At 44.2% G+C, this 23,335-nt stretch overlaps 1 protein-coding gene across 1 annotated transcript in view; it reads left to right on the top strand.

The window, feature by feature from the left end:
- LOC133477598 (NADH-cytochrome b5 reductase 2) overlaps positions 1 to 23,335 on the top strand; it is a 56,125-nt gene that overhangs the window by 13,833 nt on the left and 18,957 nt on the right. Inside the window, exons 8-18 of the mRNA XM_061772480.1 lie at positions 71 to 248; positions 2,671 to 2,829; positions 3,156 to 5,920; positions 11,561 to 11,634; positions 12,413 to 12,451; positions 16,659 to 16,781; positions 16,957 to 17,099; positions 17,188 to 17,261; positions 17,349 to 17,455; positions 19,816 to 19,945; positions 20,058 to 20,141. Coding sequence (XP_061628464.1) covers positions 12,449 to 12,451; positions 16,659 to 16,781; positions 16,957 to 17,099; positions 17,188 to 17,261; positions 17,349 to 17,455; positions 19,816 to 19,945; positions 20,058 to 20,141 — 664 coding nt within the window. The 5' untranslated portion in view covers positions 71 to 248; positions 2,671 to 2,829; positions 3,156 to 5,920; positions 11,561 to 11,634; positions 12,413 to 12,448. The remainder of the gene's footprint in view (positions 1 to 70; positions 249 to 2,670; positions 2,830 to 3,155; positions 5,921 to 11,560; positions 11,635 to 12,412; positions 12,452 to 16,658; positions 16,782 to 16,956; positions 17,100 to 17,187; positions 17,262 to 17,348; positions 17,456 to 19,815; positions 19,946 to 20,057; positions 20,142 to 23,335) is intronic.

The raw sequence follows: 23,335 nt of genomic DNA, 5'->3' as shown, positions 1-23,335 counted from the left end.
TTTCCATAATTTTTTTTATTTCTATTTTTCCAATTGCACATTTTAAATACGATAAAACTATGTTTTTAAGAGCAACGGGTGTTGGCAGGAGCTACCACATGGAGAAGAAATGCCTGTGGAAGATTCTGAAGCTGTTGAATGAACATGGCATTGCGGTTGATTATATCGTCAACAATCATCCTCAAATTCAGAATTTTTTTAAGGGACAATAACATCACGCAATTTTGATGTTTGTCATATGGAAAAAGGTATATCTCTTGTTTTTCAAGTTGGTATATTGATTAAGTACTAGTTAGGGCTGCACGACATTGGAGGAAAAAATGACATTGCGATTTTTTTTAATTTTTAATTTTTTTAAATTCCCCCCCCCCCCTCCTTAACCTGCGATATGTATTATTGAGATGCGAAATAATACAGGGTCAGGGTTGGGAATGTTCATTTTCTGCACGATCTAGTTCAAAGTTCAGTTTATTGCTCCAAAAATGAACTTGTTCAGATAATAGTTCATAATTAAAAATTTTGAAGTAAGTTCATTGGTCCAAAAACGAACTAGTTCATAGTTGTTTTTTTTCCCCTCAATATTTTTCTGATGGGCTACTACCCTCAAAATACTGGCATTTCATTTCCCCATGTTGCCACCCATTCAGTCCATACTAGTAGCTAGCTGCAGCTACAATTGCCAAAATATGAGGAAAAACTTGTTTATTGAAAGTCTTTTTTTTAAATTGGGAATTAAATCAAAAACAGGACTTTTGTCCTTAATGTGCAAATAAAAACGCGCAACACTGTACGACAGGAACAATGGTGAAAGGACTGATAATTTTGCATTCCTCGCAGCTGTGGCTGACTACATTAACAAAATACTTTATCTACTCTTACAAAAAAAAAAATCATTTTGTCAGTGTGATTATACATTGTTTTAACTAAAGCATTCTGATACAAATAAGTTTTCCTAGTTATCCATGTTTACAATTATGTACAGTATTACAAAAGAACACTCATTTATGCAGTGTCCCTAAACGCACCTGTGCACTCACACAGCTGCTGCGTGCCTGCCTAGTTTCATTCTGAAGAGCGGAATAGGAAATGTAGCAAGTGGACATTCTCTCTATTAGCATGTCCAAACAGGTCCCTCTGCTGGTCACGATTAATATTACAGTTGATTCACTGTATATTTTAGAACATCAACATCGTACCAGAACTTACGATGTGACTTGGGCACAAGTACATCGCGATGACGAAGCTCAAACAAAATATTGTGTGTGATGCAATTAGTTAGTGCTTCAGCTTTATAACAAGATCAGTTTCGCGTCCAGCTTGAGACCTCCAACAGGGTGTTAATGGTTGTTTTATTTACCCTGATTTTGTGAAGTGGTTGAACATGAATGAATTAACATATATAGAGAAACTCCCTTTTAGACTTATGATCCACACACACTTTTGATCGTCGGTTAATTTTATTGTACTTACTTGAAGGAATCGCAAAGAAGATTGAAACGCTCAGCAATAAAAAGGACTGCCAACCACCTTTATTGGACTGTGGCATCATCAAAACCTCGGCCAGAATGAATGGCAAAGTGGACCTGCCCTCTGAATCATATACAGGATCTTCATACTCATGACCCATAATTCCCACAATGCCTACATCCAATTCAGCCAATGACTGACAAGAGTAAATGTCTATCAGCAGGTGTGTTTTCATTTAAATGGTTGCACAGAATAACTATAAAACTTTTCATTGGCAATGATTATGAGATTAAATGTAGATTCATTAATTAGTACGTAATGCTTCAAGACAAAGAAAAATTGCTTATGGTAAAAATCAACATATACCGTAATTTCTCGTGTATAATGCGCATTTCTTTCCCCAAAAAATTGTCAAAAGTCAATAGTGCGCATTATACAGTCTTTTTCATTTTCTCCTCTACCTTTCACATTTTATAAATGTATGCTGACATCTAGAAGGTATGAAAAAGCTTTACACTTTCATTCTAGTATGCCACCTAGTGGTAATGAAAAACGTGTAACCATTCCAATATGACAACGGTACATATGACTGAATATATGTACCGTTGTGCTCATAAGTTTACATACCCAGGCAGAATTTGTGAATTTTTTTTTATTTCTTTTGATACGACTGATGACTGAACAACAACCATAATTAATTTTTTTATGGTTATGTTTTGTTTAATAATGCTTTTCTGAAATGCTTGACAGTTTAATTTGAATCACATTAAAATAAAATTCAATGTCTTTCGCCTTGTCCTTTATTTTTCATTTAAAGAATTGTACACATCTTACGAATTCTGCCTTGGTAATCAAACATGAGCACAACTGTGTTGTCTCATTTACTAAATAAAAGTAGGGCTGTGAATTTCAAAATAAGAGCAAGTAAATAGAAAATGTGTTCAAATAAAGTGCTTAACTTCAGAATAATTACTTGAAAAAACTAACAAAATACAGATAATGTTTTGATCATACGGGTAGAAGCAAAATCATGCATTGTAAAAATGCATTATACATAGGTTGAAGGGTTTTCCTAAATTTTGAGGTCAACTTTGGGGGTGCACACATGGGTGCACATTATATACAAGAAATTACAGTACTTGAAAATATAAAACGACCCTAGTTCCTTTTTTTGTTTTTGTTTTTTTTTGTCTTGTCTTTCAGAGACCCCTATATTCTATCACCTGGAGAAGGAGCTGACCAAGAAGACAGTCCTGGAGGACATTGCAAAGCTCAGACCTCCTCACTCGAGGCATTCCACAGTGCGATTCTTAGATTCCCGCCTAAGAATGTGATATATCCATATATTGGAATGTTGTGCAGGTATGGTTACTTGTGACTCAAACTTAAAATGTTCGACCCATTTCTTTCTTTATTATAATGGACATATTTCATTATTACATTATTATTTTGTTCTAAGATAGTCCCTGGCAGCGTTGCATTACAATGAGACTACAAATAGAGAACAGGCTACAATAAGCCAGTCAAGACTGAGGCTACATTCCGTAATTGAAAATGTTTTCATTTTCAACCAAGGATATCAATAATTTTGAAATAAAGAAATGAAACGTTGCACTTCAGAACATAATGAAACACCATCATCTCATATGGGAAAAAAACAGTGATCCATTTTCCTCCACTTATCTGAGGTCGGGTCGAGGGGGTAGCAGACTCAGCAGGGAAGCCCAGACTTCCCTCTCCCCATCCAGCTCTTCCGGGGGGATCCCGAGGCGTTCCCAGGCCAGCCGAAGGACGGAGTCTCTCCAGCGTGTCCTGGGTCGTCCCTGGGGTCTCCTCCCGGTGGGACGTGCCCGGATCACCTCACCAGGGAGGCGTCCAGGAGGCATCCGAATCAGATGCACCAGCCACCTCATCTGGCTCCTCTCGATGTGGAGGAGCAACGGCTCTACTCTGATATCCTCCCGGATGACCGAGCTTCTCACCCTATCTCTAAGGGAGAGCCCGGACACCCTGCGGAGGAAACTCATTTTGGCCGCTAGTATCCGGGACCTTGTTCTTTCGGTCACAACCCACAGCTTGTGGCCATAGGTGAGGCTAGGAACGTAGATCGGCCGGTACATCAAGAGCTTCGCCTTTTGGCTTAGCTCCTTCTTTACCACAACGGATCGATACAAAGTCCGCATCACTGCAGATGCTGCACCGATACGCCTGTCGATCTCCCGTTCCATTCGTCCCTCACTCGTGAACAAGACCCCAAGATACTTGAACTCCTCCACTTGGGGCAGGATCTTCTCCCCGACCTGCATAGGGCACGCCACCCTTTTCTGACTGAGGACCATGGTCTCAGATTTGGAGGTGCTGATTCTCATCCCAGCCACTTCACACTCAGCTGCGAACTGCTCCAGTGAGAGTTGGAGGTCACGGCTTGATGAATCCAACAGAACCACATCGTCTGCAAAAAGCAGGGATGCAATACTGAGGCCACCAAACCGGACCCCCTCTACGCCTCGGCTGCGCCTTGAAATTCTGTCCATAAAAGGTATGAACAGAATCGGTGACAAGGGGCAGCCTTGGCGGAGTCCAACCCTCACCGGAAACGAGTCCGACTTACTGCCGGATATGCGGACCAAACTCTGACTCCGGTCGTACAGGGACCGAACAGCCCATATCAGGGTTCGGTACCCCATACTCCCGAAGCACCCCCCGAGGGACACTGTCGCACCGATCCACCTGTTGATCTCCCATTCCATTCTTCCCTCACTCGTGAACAAGTCCCCAAAATACTTGAACTCCTCTACTCGGGGCATGATCTCATCCCTGACCTAGAGAGGGCATGTCACCCTTTTCATAGTCTCAGATTAGGAGGTACTGATTTTCATCCCAGCCGCTTCACACTCTGCTGCGAACCGCTCCAGAGAGAGTTGGCGATCACGGCTTGATGAAGCCAACAGAACCACATCATCTGCAAAAAGCAGAGATGCAATACTGAGGCCACCAAACCGGACCCCCTCTATGCCTCGGCTGCACCTAGAAATTCTGTCCAGAAAAGCAATGAACAGAATCGGTGACAAGGGGCAGCCTTGGCGGAGTCCAACCCTCACCGGAAACGAGTCTGACTTACTGCCGGATATGCGGAACAAACTCTGACTCCGGTCGTACAGGGACCGAACAGCCCATATCAGGGTTCGGTACCCCATACTCCCGAAGCACCCCCCGAGGGACACGGTCGAACACCTTCTCCAAGTCCACAAAACACATGTAGACTGGTTGGGCGAACTCCCATGCACCCTCGAGGACCCTGCCGAGGGTGTAGAGCTGGTCCACTGTTCCACGGCCAGGACGAGAACCACACTGCTCAACCTGAATCTGAGGTTCAACTTCCTGGCGGACCCTCCTCTCCAGCACCCCTGAATAGACCTTACCAGGGAGGCTGAGGACTGTGATCCCCCTGTAGTTGGAAGACACCCTCTGGTCCCCCTTTTTAAGAAGGGGGACCACCACCCCAGCCTGCCAATCCAGAGGCACTGTCCCCGATGTCCACGCGAAGTTGCAGAGGCATGTCAACTCGGACAGCCCTACAATATCCAGAGCCTTTAGGAACTCCGGGCGAATCTCATTCACTCCCGGGGCCTTGCCACCGAGGAGCTTTTTAACCACCTCGGTGAGAGCCTGCCTCAGAGAACCCAGACTCTGCTCCCTCATGGAAAGGTGTGTCGGTGGAATTGAGGAGGTCTTCGAAGTATTCTCCCCACACAACGCTCACAACGTCCCCCCCAACCGAAGGCGGAGGGAGGCTACCCTCTCGTCCACCGGGGTGAACCCCAACGTACAGGCGCAGAGCCGGGGGGGCAATAAGTATACCCACACCTGCTCTGTGCCTCTCACCGTGGGCAACTCCAGAGTGGAAGACAGTCCAATCCCTCTCGAGAGGACTGATACCAGAGCCCAAGCTATGTGTGGAGGAGAGTCCGACTATATCTAGTCGGAAATTCTCGACCTCACACACCATCTTGGGCTCCTTCCCTGCCAGAGAGGTGACATTCCACGTCCCTAAAGCCAGCTTCTGAAGCCGGGGATTGGATCGCAAAAGTCCCCGCCTTCGGCCACCACCCAGCTTGCACTGCACCCGACCCCTATGTCCCTTACAACAGATGGTGAGCCCATGGGAAGGGGGACCCACGTTACCCTTTTGGGCTCTGCCCGGCCACCAGGCTGTCGCCTTCGAACCCCACCTCCAGGCCTGGCTCCAGAGGGGGGCCCCGGTGACCCGCATCCGGGCAAGGGAAACCTGAGTCCATTGTTTGTCGTCATCATAAGGGGTCTTTGAGCCGTGCTTTGTCTGGTCCCTTACCTCGGAACTGTTTGCCATGGCTGACCCTGCCAGGGACATAAAGCCCCAGACAACTTAGCTCCTAGGATCATTGGGACACACAAACCCCTCCACCACGATAAGGTGACAGCTCAAGGAGGGGTAGCCGGTATTCATTTATTGTTTCTAAGCAGGCGGCCTGTTTTCCTTACTGCTTATGTATTCCTTTGCTCTGTAAATACAAGGGTCTAGTCTTCAAGATGGTTTGTGCTTGCAATAATAGGTGGTTTCCAGGTTTCAAGACTAATCAGGTGGTAGGCCATATCATTCCCACATTCTAAAATCATACATGTAAGGTAAACTGAAGACTCTAAATTGCCCATAGGTATGCATGTGTGTGTGGATGGTTGTGTGTCCTGTGATTGACTGGCTACTGGATCCAGACTCTCAGAAAGTCAGCTGGTGTAAGCTCCAGGTCAGCCATGACCCTGAACAGGACAGGCGGTGGAAAACTGATGAATGGATTGATATGTTTTATTTAACTTCTTATATATTGGATGCAAAGCTTTCGACAACATAATTGTTAAAACTATTACCACCATCTTTTGTTGGAAAAACCAAGGGGTATCAAGTGGCTTGGTGGTCATAAATGGTTTACTAAGTCTACAGGTGTAGCAGTGTTGGAATCTGGATGAAGGCAGTGACTAACAAGGCATGTCTCTCTCTTTCAATCACAGGAGTAATACATAGGAGGCAATCTATGAAAATAGGTCAGAGGTCCACCATAGGTCAGGCAATCTATGAAAGCAAACTGTGTTCCCTATTACAAACACAACAAACAAAGGCAAATGTCACATCTACCTGGCAGGTGTCTTTCATTGAGTGCACTTTTGAGAGTCTGGAGAACATATTTACATTTGGCTGGATGAACCAAATCCAACAGAACCTCTGTCAGAATGGCAGGAAGATGGCTTCCTGTGAAAAATGTTAAAAACTTAAAAAACTTTGAACATACAAGATCCTATTTGAAAGGCAACACACTAAAAAGTGTGATAAATTTTAAGGCATTAGTAGTTCAAACTGACCTTGACTATCATGGAAACCCACATAGTTGATTTTTTTAAATCCAGTTGTACAAGTGCCACATCAAAGCTCATGGATCCACCGTGGTGGTATTTCTCATGGAATGAGAACGTTGACTTCATGGAAAAGACTTGTTCCTCTACATCCTCTACTCTTCGGTCATACTCTCCCACCACCACTGTAACACCCCTGAGAACTCTTAAGAAAAGCAGCTACAGAAAGTTTTTTGGGTGGGGCAACTCGAAAATACTTGCCCCCACACAGACAGGTATTTTACCTAAAATAAGGGGCCTTCTCCTGCCGCCTCTGTGCTTGACTATACAATGCACCCCCCAATGAATAGCATCACCTTTAAAGGTCACTGTAAGGAATTCCAAACAAGGCCCGGAAGATCCCCAGCCGGCCTTGTAAAGAAAAAGTTACTTCTTTTCGGTTCTTTTAATGTTTTGTGGTGATCTTGTTTCCAAATAAGAATCCTGACAGACGAAACTTGTCTTTTGAGTATTTAATACATCAAAATCAAGCATACAGATTTACAAAGCTATGGTCGAGTGGAAGATAACAGTCCGTTCCTTCAGCAGCTCTTTTTCAAACCAGTCCTCGCCAGCTCCCACCCTGAATGTTATCAGTATGTCTGATAATGTGTGTGTCGTGTGTGTGTGTATTCACAACATAGTGTGTTAGGTTTTAACAAACAAAAGCTAGTGTGTGTGTGTCCTAGTGTCCTGTAAGCAGCAGCATATAAATGTGTCAACCCCCCTGTTGAGGTGGCGTGAAGGTCACCTCACAAAACGTGGTGTGGTCTGCCTATATGTGTAGTAAATGGTTGACTGGCCCCAGGGCCACCTAAACTTGCGGCCACTTGGTCCACCAATTTATACTCATCTGGTACCTAGCGGTGTACTCCAGTGATGTCGATGTACACCAAGCTCCCGTCCACTGAACCGTACCAGCGTTGTTGAGAGGGGTGATGGCGTGTGTATTCACCCCCAAGGAAGTGATCCACAAAAAAACATGTATGGGAGGCAAGAGGGAAACCAAGCCGCACGTGCTAGCCCAGTTGGGGGTAGATAATCATACAAGTTGCAGTCCCAACAATACCATCAAACGTCGGCTCATGTCGTAGCCGCTTATCCTCCCGAGGGTCACGGGCATGCTGGCGCTCATCCCAGCCAACCCCAGACGAGAGGGGGATATACACCCTGAAATGGTCGCCAGCCAACCGCAGGTCACAGACAGACAAACAACCATTCTCAGCCACATTCATAGCTATGGACAATTTAGTGTCTTCAGTTAACCTACTATGCATGTTTGTGGAATGTGGGAGTAGACCGGAGTACCCAGAGAAAACCCACACAGGCATGACGAAAACATGCAAACTCCACACAGGCGAGGCCGAAGTCGAACCCGGAAGCTCAGATGTGCTAACCAGTCGCCCACTGTGCCGTCGAGACGCACACAGCTACACCAGCAAGGGAGGGGGAAGGAGGAGAAGAAGAAGCCATCTTATCATCGTCCTTGGCAAAAACACATTCCGGGGAGAGGGAGGAGGTGTGTGTGTGTGTGTGTGTGTGAGAGAGTGAGTGAGAGAGAGAGAGAGAGAGAGAGAGATAGAGAGAGAGTGCTGTGAAAAAGAATTGCCCCCCTTCTCAAATTCTTTTCATTTAAGGTCACCAAACAAATGTAAATATCAGACAAAAGATAACCCAAGTAAACATAAAATGTAGTTTTTAAATGGTGATTTAATTCATCCATCCATCCATTTTATGAGCCGCTACACCCTGAACTGGTTGCCAGCCAATCACTGGGCACATACAAACAAACAACCATTCGCACTCACAGTCACACCTACGGGAAATTTAGAGTTGTCAATTAACCTACCATGCATATTTTTGGGATGTGGGAGGAAACCAGAGTGCCCGGAGAAAACCCACACACGCACGGGGAGAACATGCAAACGCCACACAGGCGGGGCCGGGGATTGAACCCTGGTCCTCAGAACTGTGAGGAAGACGCTCTAACCAGTCAGTCACCGTGCCGCCTAATTTAATTCAGGAAAAGAAAACTATTTAAAGCTACTTGGCCCAGTGTGAAAAAGTAAGTGCCCTCTAACCCCTAATAACTGCTTGAGCCACCCTCAGCAGCAATAACTGAAATAAATATTTTTTTAATAATTCACATCTCTGTGGAGATACTGTATTTTGGCCCAGTCTTACTTGCAGAATTGTTCTAATTCAGCAACACTGGGGGGTTTTTGAATGGCATTTTTAAGGTTATACAACAACATTTCAATCGGATTCAAGTCCGGACTTTCACTAGGCCACTGCAAAACCTTGATTTTATTTTATTTTTGTACGCCATTCAGAGGTTGACTAGATAGTGTGTTTTGGATTGTTTTCCTTTTGCAGAACCCGTGTGCTTCAGCTTAAGGACATTATATGAAGTAATACCAGATGATGATTTTTGTCTGATGTGATGCTTCATGTATTTATATGTATTGTATCCGATATAAAAAATCACCGGGAAAAAATCCATATAGTTAAATTTTGAATGATTTTATGACTTTTCTGAAGTCGACATGAAATTTTTCAGTAAAATTCCTTCAACCTGGAAGTGATGTCAATTCAAGGACACAATCCAAAACATTGTGGCTGGCTTTGTACACAAGCATGACGAAATGTTCGAGGGAAGCAGCTGCTATTTCGATTATGAAAAGTACAGCGTATCAACTGATATGTCTGCAGAAGGGGCAGTTGTTTTCAAGGAGTTTGAACAATTTCTGCCCATTAGAGAGAACAACAAAGACAGGCATATACGTATAAAATCACCTGATGATGAACCACGTTAACAAGTGCGATGCATGTATCATGTTAAAGAGAGCCTCCGTGCCGCTCCTGTAACATAAACAAAACAATGCAGCGGACCCCGTAGCGGCTGTGGTTGGAGTTGAAGCGCTTCTGATTTTGTGTTCACTCTGTGAACAGGGTGGGAAGATAACAAGATAGTAGTTTGCCCAACACGAACAAGATAGAAAGTGTTCACGGACCTTGTTTACATTACCATTTACCAGCTAGCTCTACCAAGTGAATATACTGTACATGCAGTTTGTAAACAACCCAACTGCTAGTTTAACTTAAATGATCAATAAAAGTCAAATAGGAGGCTCACCTCTTGGCGTATCCACTGTCATAAGCCATTCGATTGACAAAAGAGTTGTCCTCGAAGTGCTTGTACCATGGCACGCTTGTCGAGACCGTCAAAAAATTCACCCGCTTTGCTTTTACATAAAGAGCCCACTTCGCCGCTCTAACTTTGTCCCTTTTTCCACTCGAACAACTGCTTTGCCAAATGGGAACAATGTATCGCGACGCAGCATCTCAGGAACGCAGATAAATAACGTATTATAAAAGAAGACAATGAAAAGCTTGGCTGGCGACCAAATTAGGGTGTACCCTGGCTCTCGCCCGAAGATAGCTGGGATAGGCTCCAGCACCCCCGTGACCATAGTGAGGATAAGCGGTACAGAAAATGGATGGATGACAATGAAAAGCTTTCTTCACAGTAACCAGTGTGGTATACAGTGAGTCTCCTGGAAATGACATCACTGCCGAAGATTTCCGATTTTTTTCGTATCTTCCATGCCAAGGGGGTTGCTATGGGAAAAACATCTTAAAATAAAAGGGTAACTTGCATAAAACTTCAAAAACATTTCTTGATGACTTTCAGCATCAGATTTGCACTTAGCAAATGTTTTAATTTTTTTCTTCACATAAGCCGTTTAATGTCGTGAACTGATGGCCCAATGTTCTCCTTCAGAATTTTCTAGTAAAGAGCAGAATTCATGCTTCCATCAATCACAACAAGTTGTCCAGGTGCAGTGGTTTTTGCCTTGGAACTCTGCCCCGGATGCCATTTTTGCCCCGTCTGCCTTATTGTTGAGTCATGATCACTGACCTTAACTGAGGCGAGAGAGACATGCAGCTCTTTAGTTGTTGTCCTAGTTTCCTTTGTGACTGGCTGGATGATCTTTCATTCCAAATCTGGTACTGTAGCGGTCGAGGCCTTTGTGATGATCAGCATTTTGTCCCGTGATTGTCCGGATATTCTTTGTAATAGTTCAATATATCTTAACATAAACATAGGACACACATAAAAACAAACAAATCTTACATTAAAAAGGAACACACTCATTTATGCCTGTGAATATGCTCATTCATCCAGGTCATGTCATTCTCAGGGCATGGAATTGTAAACAAATGTAATATATAGTAGGACTTTTTTCTTCACTAACGTTTTTTAAAAATGTTTAATCATTTCAATCATTGATAACAATTATATATCAGTATCCAGGACTGTGAACTAATTTCGACCAAACTTTGGACCAGGGAAGAACACATTACAGTTCGTTGTAACTACTTGCTGTCATTAACTTTCTTGTTCATTGGCTGGGAGAAGTCATGGCGTTCTATTGTGTTATAGTGAGGGGTATGGCATCCATTTCGATAAGTTATCAAATATGGTGACTCATTCACAAACTGTTCTTAAGAACAAATTTGTTCTTAAATCCCACGTATGTGTTTTTAACACCACATTTGCACTTTTTAACAAACTCTCATTCATCAGTATACTGTTTTTAAGAACACCACAGTACTTGAATTATCCATCCATCCATCCATTTTCTGAGCCGCTTCTCCTCACTAGGGTCGCGGGCGTGCTGGAGCCTATCCCAGCTGTCATCGGGCAGGAGGCGGGGTACACCCTGAACTGGTTGCCAGGTACTTGAATTCATTATTGTTAATTGCTTTTACTGTGATTCTACAATTTAAAAATATCATGTGAAAAAAAGACCAATTATACAGTATCTTACTCTTTATAAGGACTTGCTCCACTAATATGTCAAAAGAACCTTTTTAAGAACATACAATTATTACAAACATATTGATGAATGAGGCCTGTTGTTATATATATATGTTTGTAGCGTATCAATAATGTTGATCATCACAATCTTCTATATTCTACTTTCATACACTAAACAGCCTTGATTAACAAATTTGGCTCAGAATACAAGCTGAGACAAGATCACAAGAAATGAAACGTGCTATTCAGTAGTATTTGTGTCTTTCAATTCATATTGTTTGTGTCCAGTGTGTTTGATGTTTTTTTTTTTTTTTTTTTTTTGTTTTGTTTAAAAGTTGAATTTTAATATTATATTGTGGTGGCACCATACATAATAATTATACTATAATGCAAAAGCACCAAATGCATATGAAGGTGTGTGCAACAAATCTAAGAATGCATACATATGAACAGTATGTCCCACAGACAAACACACACTTACTGAATCCCTCAGGAGACTGGCTGTGAAAGCAACACAACTTGAGACATGAGGGCTACAAATTTGTGCGTTTGTATTTGTTCCCTTCAAATAAACGCTTGTAATTGACTATGTTGGCCTATAAATAAATAAAAAAAGAAACTCCAACTAATAACTGCTGTATAATTACATGTCTGTACTGTACTGAACACTACTCCCTTTACATGACGCATCAATAGATGCTGTGAGAAAAGTCTGCCCCCTGGTGGCCATTAATGGTGAGTAAACACTGTAAAGTTTGGGGAAATTCCCTTTATTCTTTCTACATGCATGACACACATGGGGTGTAGAACACACATGCACACACATTTGTGGATGCATCGTACTACTGCAGGGCATATTATTTATACAAGGAGAGATGTGACAAAGTGGTGCCTGTGCAATTGTGTTGTGTACTAATGCAGTTTTAGTTGTTTGCCTTGCTCAAAGGCACATTTGCACTGCTAAGAAATAAGATGGTCTTTTCAGAATGTAGGTCATGAACATACAGCCCACCAATCTCCATAGCAATCATTCCAGTATGACAAAACTGTATATACGTTATATACAGTAGCTACTTAATAGAGGGCTGTATGAGATTTAAGACAGCATGTGATGCAGCTCATATTATGTTGCTATTATTGTTGTCAAATAGTATGAATGTAGTTATTCATTCATCTTCCGTACCGCTTATCCTCACTAGGGTGGCGGGCATGCTAGAGCCTATCCCAGCTCACTCTGGGCAAGAGGCAGGGTACACCCTGGACTGGTCGCCAGCCATTCGCAGGGCACATATAGACAAACAACCATTCACACCGACGGGCAATTTGGAGTTTTCAATTAACCTACCATGCATGTTTTGGGGATGTGGGATGAAACTGGAGTACCAGGAGAAAACCCACACAGGCAGATGTACTAATCAGTTGGCCACTGTGCTGCGAATGCATTTATTGAAAAGAAAATGATGCTCATATGCAGTGACTTACATTTTTTACATTCTGTAAGAGAACTGATGCCAGTGAAGCTGTGGGGATGTTGAGCAGCAGACATCTGTTCTGGGAAGTATGTAGAGGAGCTTTGATGATGAGAATGACAGAATTGACTCATCAGGGAGAGAGAAGTAACTACTCTCTATGATGTATTGCTAAAAAGATAAAGGCATTTAACACATGAAGATCAATGGCAGTCAGATGATATAATGTTAAATATAAACAGTTATGTCATGTTATGATTAATGTAGATAAGTGTTAAGGGGAACATTTACTTTATCTAACAGTTATATAATATCAGGTCATATATTTAACTAGCCTTGCATGAAACTGTCATTCTAGTATTGTTCAATTGAAGGTTGTTGGTACTGTAGTATGGAGAAAACTGCAACATGGTTGCAAAAAAGCTGGGACAGGGGGACAAAAGACTTGGAAAGTTTAAGAATGTTCAAAAAACACCGGTTTGGAACATTCCACAGGTGAACAGGTTAATTGGAAACAGGTGTCATGATTGAGGATAAAAGGAGCATCCCTGAAATGCTCAGTTGTTCACAAGCAAGATGTAGTGAGGATCAGGTTCACCACTTTGTGAACAAATAGTCCAACAGATTAAGAACATTTCTCAATGTACAATTGCAAGAAATTTAAGGATTTCATCATCTACGGAAAGGCCAAAAATCCACATTGAATCCCTGTGACCTTCGATTCGTCATGTGGCACTGCATTAAACATTAGCATCATTGTATATAGCAGAGGTGTCAAACTCATTGTCGTTCAGGGGCCACATATAGCCTAATTTGATGTCAAAGGGGCCAAACCACTAAAATCATACCATACTTAATATAATAATAAATAACTAAGTTTTCCCTTTGTTTTAATACAAAACAAAATAGTATAGTAGGAAAATCTTTAGATTTATATTTTTTAATTAAAAAAAAAAACAGATTTCTTGAGAAAATTTTGCTTCAGTTTGTCACAGGTATTTGGAAATGAAAAATCTGGTTTCCATCCATCCATCAATTTTCTTCCGCTTATCCGAGGTCGGGTCGCAGGGTCAGTAGCTTTAGCAGGGAAGCCCAGACTTCCCTCTCCCCAGCCACTTCATCCAGCTCTTCCGGGGGATCCCAAGGCGTTCCCAGGCCAGCCGGGAGACGTAGTCTCTCCAGCGTGTCCTGGGTCGTCCCTGGGGTCTCCTCCCATTGTGACATACCTGGAACACCTCTCCAGGGAGGCGTCCAGGAAGCATCCTAATCAGATACTCTATTCTTCCCTCACTCGTGAACAAGACCCAAGATACTTGAACTCCACCACTTGGGATGGGATCTCCTTTTCTGACTGAGGACCATGGTCTCAGATTTGGAGGTGCGGCTTTTCATCCCAACTACTTCACACTTGGCTGCCAAATGCTCCAGTGAGAGTGGGAGATCACGGTTTGATGAAGCCAGCAGAACCACATCATCTGCAAAAAGCAGAGATGCAATACTGAGGCCACCAAACCGGAACCCCCCTACGCCTCGGCTGCGCCTAGAAATTGTCCATAACAGTTATGAACAGTATCGGTGACAAAGGGCAGCCTTGGCGTTGTCCAACCCTCACCAGAAACGAATCCGACTTACTGCAAGCAATGGGGACCAAACTCTGACACTGGTCGTACAGCGACCGAACAGCCCATATCAGGGGGTTCGGTACTCCATACTCCTGAAGCACCCCCCCCCCCCCCCCCCTCCCCGAAGGACACGGTCGAACACCTTCTCCAAGTCCACAAAACACATGTTGACTGGTTGGGCCAACTCCCATGCACCCTCGAGGACCCTGCTGAGGGTGTAGAGTAGGGTTGGGCATCGTCTGAATTTGAGTGATTCCGGTCCCGATTCCGGTTCCTCATTTCGATTCTGGTTCCAATTTGCATGGTTTAAATAAGAGGTGTCCAAATTATGAACATCCATTTTCTTACCAGCTCACAGCATAGATAAAATGAACATTTGACTCGGGGTTCAGAATTTTCTCGAACCTGTCCAGAAGTCGTTCTCCATGGCCTCACCAAACTCCGCCCTTTCCCGGGTTTTTGCCTTAGCGACTACCAAAGCTGCATTCCGCTTGGCCATCCGGTACCCCTCAGCTGCCTCTGGAGTCTCACAGGCCAAAAAGGCCTGATAGGACTCCTTCTTCAGCTTGACGGCATCCCTCACCGCTGGTGTCCACCAACGGATTCAGGGATTGCCGCCACGACAGGCACTGACCAATTTATGGCCACAGCTCCGGTTGGTCGCTTCAGCAATGGACGTGCGGAACATGGTCCACTCAGACTCAATGTCCCCCGCCTCCTATGGGACGTGGGTGAAGTTCTGTCAGAGGTGGGAGTTGAAACTCCTTCTGACAGGGGATTCTGCCCGATGTTACCAGCAGACCCTCACAATACATTTGGGCCTGCCAGGTCGGACCGGCATCTTCCCCCACCATCGGAGCCAACTCACCATCAGGTGGTGATCAGTTGACAGCTCCGCTCCTCTCTTCACCTGAGTGTCCAAGACATGCAGCCGAAAGGCCGATGACACGACCACAAAGCTGATCATTGAACTGCAACCTAGGTTGTCCTGGTGCCAAGTGGATGTATGCTCGAAAGTGGTGGTCGTTATGCACAATTCATGATGAGCACAGAAGTCCAAAAACAGAACACCACTCGGGTTCTGATCGGTGGGGCTGTTCCTCCCAATCACGTCCTTCCGGGTCTCACTGTCATTGTCCACGTGAGCATTGAAGTCCCCCAGCAGAACGATGTAGTCCCCAACAGGAGCACTCTCCAGCATCCCCTCCAAGGACTCCAAAAAGGGTGGGTACTCTGACAATGAAAATGTCATCCATCCATTTTCTTTACCGCTTCTCCTCACTAGGGTTGCGGGCTGCTGGAGTCTTTCCCAGCTATCTTCGGGCGGGAGGCGGGGTACACCCTGAACCGGTCGCCAGCCAATCGCAGGGCACATAGAAACAAACAACCATTCACACTCACATTCACACCTACGGGCAATTTAGAGTCTTCAATCAACCTACCATGCATGTTTTTGGGATGTGGGAGGAAACCAGAGTGCCCGGAGAACCCACCAGGCATGGGTAGAACATGCAAACTCCACACAGGCAGGGCAGGGAATTTGAACCCTGTCCTCAGAACTGTGAGGCAGATGTGCTAACCAGTTGCCGTGAAAATGTCATATTTGACACTAATGTATTTTGTAATCACTGCTTATGCACACAAACTTATCCTTTTTTTAATTGTCATTTTCTACAGCACATTAAAATATTTAAACTGCCAATCAGTCTTTGCAGTCTCTGTGTTTAATAATCCCCTCCCTCTCTCTGGGGAAGTGTGATGTCATACTATGTAGTGTCATGCTGAAATCTGTCTTCCTATTGGTGCGTTTAACAACTAAGATTCCAGTTAAACCATAGGCAACTCCCCTAGTGTGCGTGCATGTGCGTGTTGGGAGTGGAAGCACCACAACTGAGTGGACTTTGGTCTTTCAACCTGCATGAACAGAAGAACTTCAACTCTGTACAACTTGTTACAAGTATGGATCCTAGTATGGTGAGAATGATCCTTTTTTTGTGTGTGTCGTGTAGTCAAGGCTTGAGAAATCACATTTGTAATAGTGAAAATGATCAATAATGTATGTCAGATTATGATTTCAATGCAGTAAGGTCCATGCCAAAGCTACTTGCACATTTAATTGAAACTGCATAATAAAATATTTATGTTGCAGCTCCTGTCTGTGGTGGTAGCTGTGTGTGTAGTGGTTGTAAGTTTACTGTACTTGTTAATGCGGGGCTCTGAAAACAAGAAGAAACTGCCTGTCACCCTGCAAGACCCTGTGGTTAAATATCCTCTAAAGCTTATCGATAAAAAGGTACACTGAATAAAAACACATTATTTCACTGTCAATCAATGTACAGTGTTTATTAATCGGTCTCACTTTGTTGGCTTTGTCTCTGCCGGAAATTAGTCATGACACAAAGAAATTTCGCTTTGGCCTTCCCTCTTCAGATCATATCCTTGGACTGCCACTAGGTACTGAAACACCCTTCTGTCCATATCATTTTCAACTACATTAGTGCATTGGTGCACTCCATCCTCTGGTTTGGTTCTGTGCACCAGGTCAGCACGTGTATCTCTCAGCCAAGGTGAATGGCAGCCTCGTTGTCAGAGCCTACACGCCTGTCTCCAGTGATGACCAACAAGGATATGTTGACCTTGTTGTCAAGGTATCTAACACTTGCAGTAGCACTAGTTATGTACTGTATTACATGAGAACACGCACTCCTAAATGCAGTGGGATCTTTTCGTGTGCATTAAAAACTGTTATTAATTTTTATCATGAACAGTCGATTCAACACATATACTGTATACAGTGACAAATTAACAGTCATTGGCTACTTTTCATAAAAAAGGTGGAGGAATAAATCCATTCAATCCTCCATGAACAAGAGCTTGATGACCCATAACACTGGTATGTACAGTAAGTACTGTATGTAGTCCTTTACAGAGCAAGAAACAATATTTCATTACTCGAGTGGGTGCTCAAAAGGGCCCCAGCATGCCTTACTATGAGACATGAGAACCATGTATGTTCTCTCATTCATCCATCCACCCATTTTCCGTACCGCTTTATCCTCACAAGGGTCGCGGGCGTGCTGGAGCCTATCCCAGCCATCTTCGGGTGAGAGGCGGGGTACACCCTGAACTGGTTGCCAGCCAATCGGAGTGCACATAGAAACAAACAACCATTCGCGAACACATTCACACCAAAGGGCAATTTAGGGTCAATCAACTTACCATGCATGTTTTTGGGATGTGGGAGGAAACCAGAGTGCCCGGAGAAAACCCACGAAGGCACGGGGAGAACATGCAAACTCCACACAGGCGGGGCCGGGATCTGAACCCCGGTCCTCAGAACTGTGAGGCGGATGTGATAACCAGTCGGCCACCGTGCCGCCTTCTCTCATTCAATCAGCTAAAATAATTGTTGTTATATTATGAAACATTTTGAAATTCAAGATTAAGATTATGATATACATTATGTGTGGAGTTACGACTGGTTAGAGCGTCTGCCTCACAGTTCTGAGGACCGGGGTTCAATCCCCGGCCCCACCTGTGTGGAGTTTGCATGTTCTCCCCGTGCCTGCGTGGGTTTTCTCCGGGCAGTCCGGTTTCCTCCCACATCCCAAAATCATGCATGGTAGTTTCATTGACAACTCTAAATTGCCCATAGGTGTAGGTGAGTGCGAATGGTTGTTTGTTTGTATGTGCCCTGCGATTGGCTGGCAACCAGTTCATGGTGTACCCCGCCTCCTGCCCAATGATAGCTGGGATAGGCTCCAGCACGCCCGCGACCCTAGTGAGGAGAAGCGGCTCAGACAATGGATGGATGGATGGATATACAGTATCAGAGGTTCTGGTTTCGAATCCTGGCTCAGGCCTTCCTGTACGTTGTATGCATGTTCTCCCTGTGCTTCCATGGGTTTTCTCCGCGTATTCCGGTTTCCTCCCACATTCTAATAACACATTAAGTAGATTGGGGACTTTAAATTGCCCATAGACATTCATGTGCGTATGAGAGGTTGTTTGTCTTATGACCAGTCCAGGGTGTCCCTGCCTCTGGAGCCCCTCACCCCAAAGTCAGCTGAGAGAGGCACGAACCTAATGAGGACAAGCGGTTTTGAAAATGGAAGGATGGATTTTTAGGTTACCAAACTAAATTGTCTTGTGTTGTTATGTTGTGGAAAATAATCACACATGACACAATGGCTGTGAAAGTGGGAACTCTATTTGTTTACTCAAAGCACTGTTTATATATCTTGACAAGTGACTTCGACGACATCTCCTGTACAAACAAGGATGGCCATTACCATAGAGACAGGCAGCAGTCACCCTTGAGGCAGACGGCAGTTACCCTTGAGCCAAAGATGTTTCGTACCAGAAATACCACAATGGTTGCTCATGACCTCATCTAACTGGACCAAAGTTAAACATTACTGTACATGCAAGTCAATATAACCATCAAGCATTAGTTTTTCTCAATATAACAGGTACTCAAAATGTTGTTTAACATTTTCAATATCAGTGACTTTTAATAAGGGCCATATTAAGGACTTATGTAGCCCAAAAGAAAACCCAAACAAGGCCATCCGTAGCTAAGCTTCCTTCAAACCTTGACGCAAGTGTCATTTCTTCAATTTTCTTGCATGAAATTATGCAGGTATAATACTTAGAACATGTGAGAGGAGTACTCACTTTTTTTGAGATCCCATATGTATTGAGAGCATAGTGGGATGATGACTCTTCCTATAAGTGAAATCAATGCTTTAATGACAATCAGACAAGCAGCTGTAACATCTTTTGGAAACTTTATAAATGGTGACGCTTAAGTTAAAGTCAAATATTTTTGGTGAGGACATTGATGAATTTAACACGGTTTCGAGAGGAAGCCAACCAGGGTATCTGGAGTAGAACCTACACAGTATAGAAAGAACATTAAATGCGCCCAACCGAACATGTGGGCCCTCAGTGGATTCCACAATTTTATGAAGTAATTGATTTAGAAAAATAACATTTACATTGCCAGGTGTGCTATAAGAACACTCGCCCCTCATTCCCAGAGGAAAGGAAAATGTCGCAGTATCTGGACAATATGGCTGGTGGAGACGTAATTGACTTCAGGGGACCCAATGGACTGCTAGTGTATAGGGGCAAGGGCAATGTGTGTTTTTGTACTACTAACTTGCAGCACACTGTATGTGGATGATTGCAACAGCAGATGTCACTGATCTACAAGGTTTGATGAAATGGAGGCTTTTCTCTGATCAGGTCAGTTTTCTATCCGACCGGACAAGAAGTCAGAACCAAGGAGTTTGAAGTCCAAACACATTGGCATGATCGCTGGAGGAACAGGTTCGTTTTGGTTATATTACTGTCTATGGGTCATATCACTGAATTAGTCCCATTCATGTCCGCAGGAGATATAATAAATAGATGCACGATACAATTAACTGTAAAATATGTTTGTTTTTTTAAATTCAATGTCATGAACATTGAAAGGATTGCATATTTTAAAAATACAATTTAAAAGGGGCGGCATGGTGGCTTGCTAATGCAGCCCTATGGGGGGCACAAGTCAGTGCAAACTGTAGGCCGGTCCCAAGCCCGGATAAATGCAGAGGGTTGCGTCAGGAAGGGCATCCGGCTTAAAACCTTGCCAAACAAATATGAGCGTTCATCCAAAGAATTCCATACCGGATCGGTCGTGGCCCGGGTTAACAACGTCCGCCACCGGCGCCGTCAACCTGCAGGGCGCTGTTGGAAATTCAGCTACTGTGGGTCGAAGTCGAAGTCAAAGAAGAAGAAGAAGAAGAGGTGGAAAGCGGGTTCTTCGGCAGAAAGAGAAGAGGAAAACACAGAGCCTAGAACTGAATGTGGGGACTTTGAATGTTGGGACTATGACAGGAAAATCCCGGGAGTTGGTTGACATGATGATTAGGAGAAAGGTTGATATATTGTGTGTCCAGGAGACCAGGTGTAAAGGCAGTAAGGCTAGAAGTTTAGGGGCAGGGTTTAAATTATTTTACCATGGTGTAGATGGGAAGAGAAATGGAGTTGGGGTTATTTTAAAAGAAGAGTTGGCTAAGAATGTCTTGGAGGTGAAAAGAGTATCAGATCGAGTGATGAGGCTGAAATTTGAAATTGAGGGTGTTATGTGTAATGTGATTAGTGGCTATGCCCCACAGGTAGGATGTGACCTAGAGGTGAAAGAGAAATTCTGGAAGGAGCTAGATGATGTAGTTCTGAGCATCCCAGACAGAGAGAGAGTCGTAATTGGTGCAGATTGTAATGGACATGTTGGTGAAGGTAATAAGGGTGATGAAGAAGTGATGGGTAAGTACGGTATCCAGGAAAGGAACTTGGAGGGACAGATGGTGGTAGACTTTGCAACAAGGATGCAAATGGCTGTAGTGAACACTTTTTTCCAGAAGAGGCACGAACATAGGGTGACCTACAAGAGCGGAGGTAGAAGCACACAGGTGGATTACATCTTGTGCAGACGATGTAATCTGAAGGAGGTTACCAACTGTAAGGTAGTGGTAGGGGAGAGTGTGGCTAGACAGCATAGGATGGTGGTGTGTAAGATGACTCTGGTGGTGGGGAGGAAAATTAGGAAGACAAAGGCAGAGAAGAGAACCATGTGGTGGAAGCTGAGACAGGACGAGTGTTGTGCAGCTTTTCGGGAAGAGGTGATACAGGCTCTCGGTGGACGGGAAGAGCTTCCAGAAGACTGGACCACTGCAGCCAAGGTGATCAGAGAAGCAGGCAGGAGAGTACTTGGTGTATCTTCTGGCAGGAAAGGAGAGAAGGAGACTTGGTGGTGGAACCTCACAGTACAGGAAATCATACAAGGAAAACGGTTAGCTAAGAAGAAGTGGGACACTGAGAGGACCGAGGAGAGGCGAAAGGAATACATTGAGATGCGACACAGGGCAAAGGTAGAGGTGGCAAAGGCAAAACAAGAGGCATATGATGACATGTATGGCAGGTTGGACACTAAAGAAGGAGAAAAGGATCTATACAGGCTGGCCAGACAGAGGGATAGAGATGGGAAGGATGTGCAGCAGGTTAGGGTGATTAAGGATAGAGATGGAAATATGTTGACTGGTGCCAGCAGTGTGCTAGGTAGATGGAAAGAATACTTCGAGGAGTTGATGAATGAGGAAAATGATAGAGAAGGGAGAGTAGAAGAGGCAAGTGTGGTGGACCAGGAAGTGGCAATGATTAGTAAGGGGGAAGTTAGAAAGGCATTAAAGAGAATGAAAAATGGAAAGGCAGTTGGTCCTGATGACATTCCTGTGGAGGTATGGAAGCATCTAGGAGAGGTGGCTGTGGAGTTTTTGACCAGCTTGTTCAATAGAATTCTAGTGCGTGAGAAGATGCCTGAGGAATGGAGGAAAAGTGTACTGGTGCCCATTTTTAAGAACAAAGGTGATGTGCAGAGCTGTGGCAACTATAGAGGAATAAAGTTGATGAGCCACACAATGAAGTTATGGGAAAGAGTAGTGGAGGCTAGACTCAGGACAGAAGTGAGTATTTGCAAGCAACAGTATGGTTTCATGCCTAGAAAGAGTACCACAGATGCATTATTTGCCTTGAGGATGTTGATGGAAAAGTACAGAGAAGGTCAGAAGGAGCTACATTGTGTCTTTGTAGATCTAGAGAAAGCCTATGACAGAGTACCCAGAGAGGAACTGTGGTACTGCATGCGGAAGTCTGGAGTGGCAGAGAAGTATGTTAGAATAATACAGGACATGTACGAGGGCAGCAGAACAGCGGTGAGGTGTGCTGTCGGTGTGACAGAAGAATTTAAGGTGGACGTGGGACTGCATCAGGGATCAGCCCTGAGCCCCTTCCTTTTTGCAGTGGTGATGGATAGGCTGACAGATGAGGTTAGACTGGAATCCCCGTGGACCATGATGTTTGCAGATGACATTGTGATCTGCAGTGAAAGCAGGGAGCAGCTGGAGGAACAGTTAGAAAGATGGAGGCATGCACTGGAAAGAAGAGGAATGAAGATTAGCCGAAGTAAAACAGAATATATGTGCATGAATGAGAGGGGTGGAGGGGGAAGAATGAGGCTACAGGGAGAAGAGATAGCAAGGGTAGAGGACTTTAAATACTTGGGGTCAACCGTCCAGAGCAATGGTGAGTGTGGTCAGGAAGTGAAGAAACGGGTCCAAGCAGGTTGGAACGGGTGGAGGAAGGTGTCAGGTGTGTTATGTGACAGAAGAGTCTCTGCTAGGATGAAGGGCAAAGTTTATAAAACAGTGGTGAGGCCAGCCATGATGTATGGATTAGAGACAGTGGCACTGAAGAGAAAACAGGAAGCAGAGCTGGAGGTGGCGGAAATGAAGATGTTGAGGTTCGCTCTCGGAGTGACCAGGTTGGATAAAATTAGAAATGAGCTCATCAGAGGGACAGCCAAGGTTCGATGTTTTGGAGACAAAGTTAGAGAGAGCAGACTTCAATGGTTTGGACACGTCCAGAGGAGAGAGAGTGAGTATATTGGTAGAAGGATGATGAGGATGGAGCTGCCAGGCAAG

This window comes from Phyllopteryx taeniolatus, chromosome 5 (genome assembly GCF_024500385.1).
Source record: "Phyllopteryx taeniolatus isolate TA_2022b chromosome 5, UOR_Ptae_1.2, whole genome shotgun sequence".
Lineage (NCBI taxonomy): Eukaryota > Metazoa > Chordata > Actinopteri > Syngnathiformes > Syngnathidae > Phyllopteryx > Phyllopteryx taeniolatus.
The sequence above is the reverse complement of the archived record's forward strand: the minus strand, read 5'-3'. Positions and strand labels throughout refer to the sequence as shown.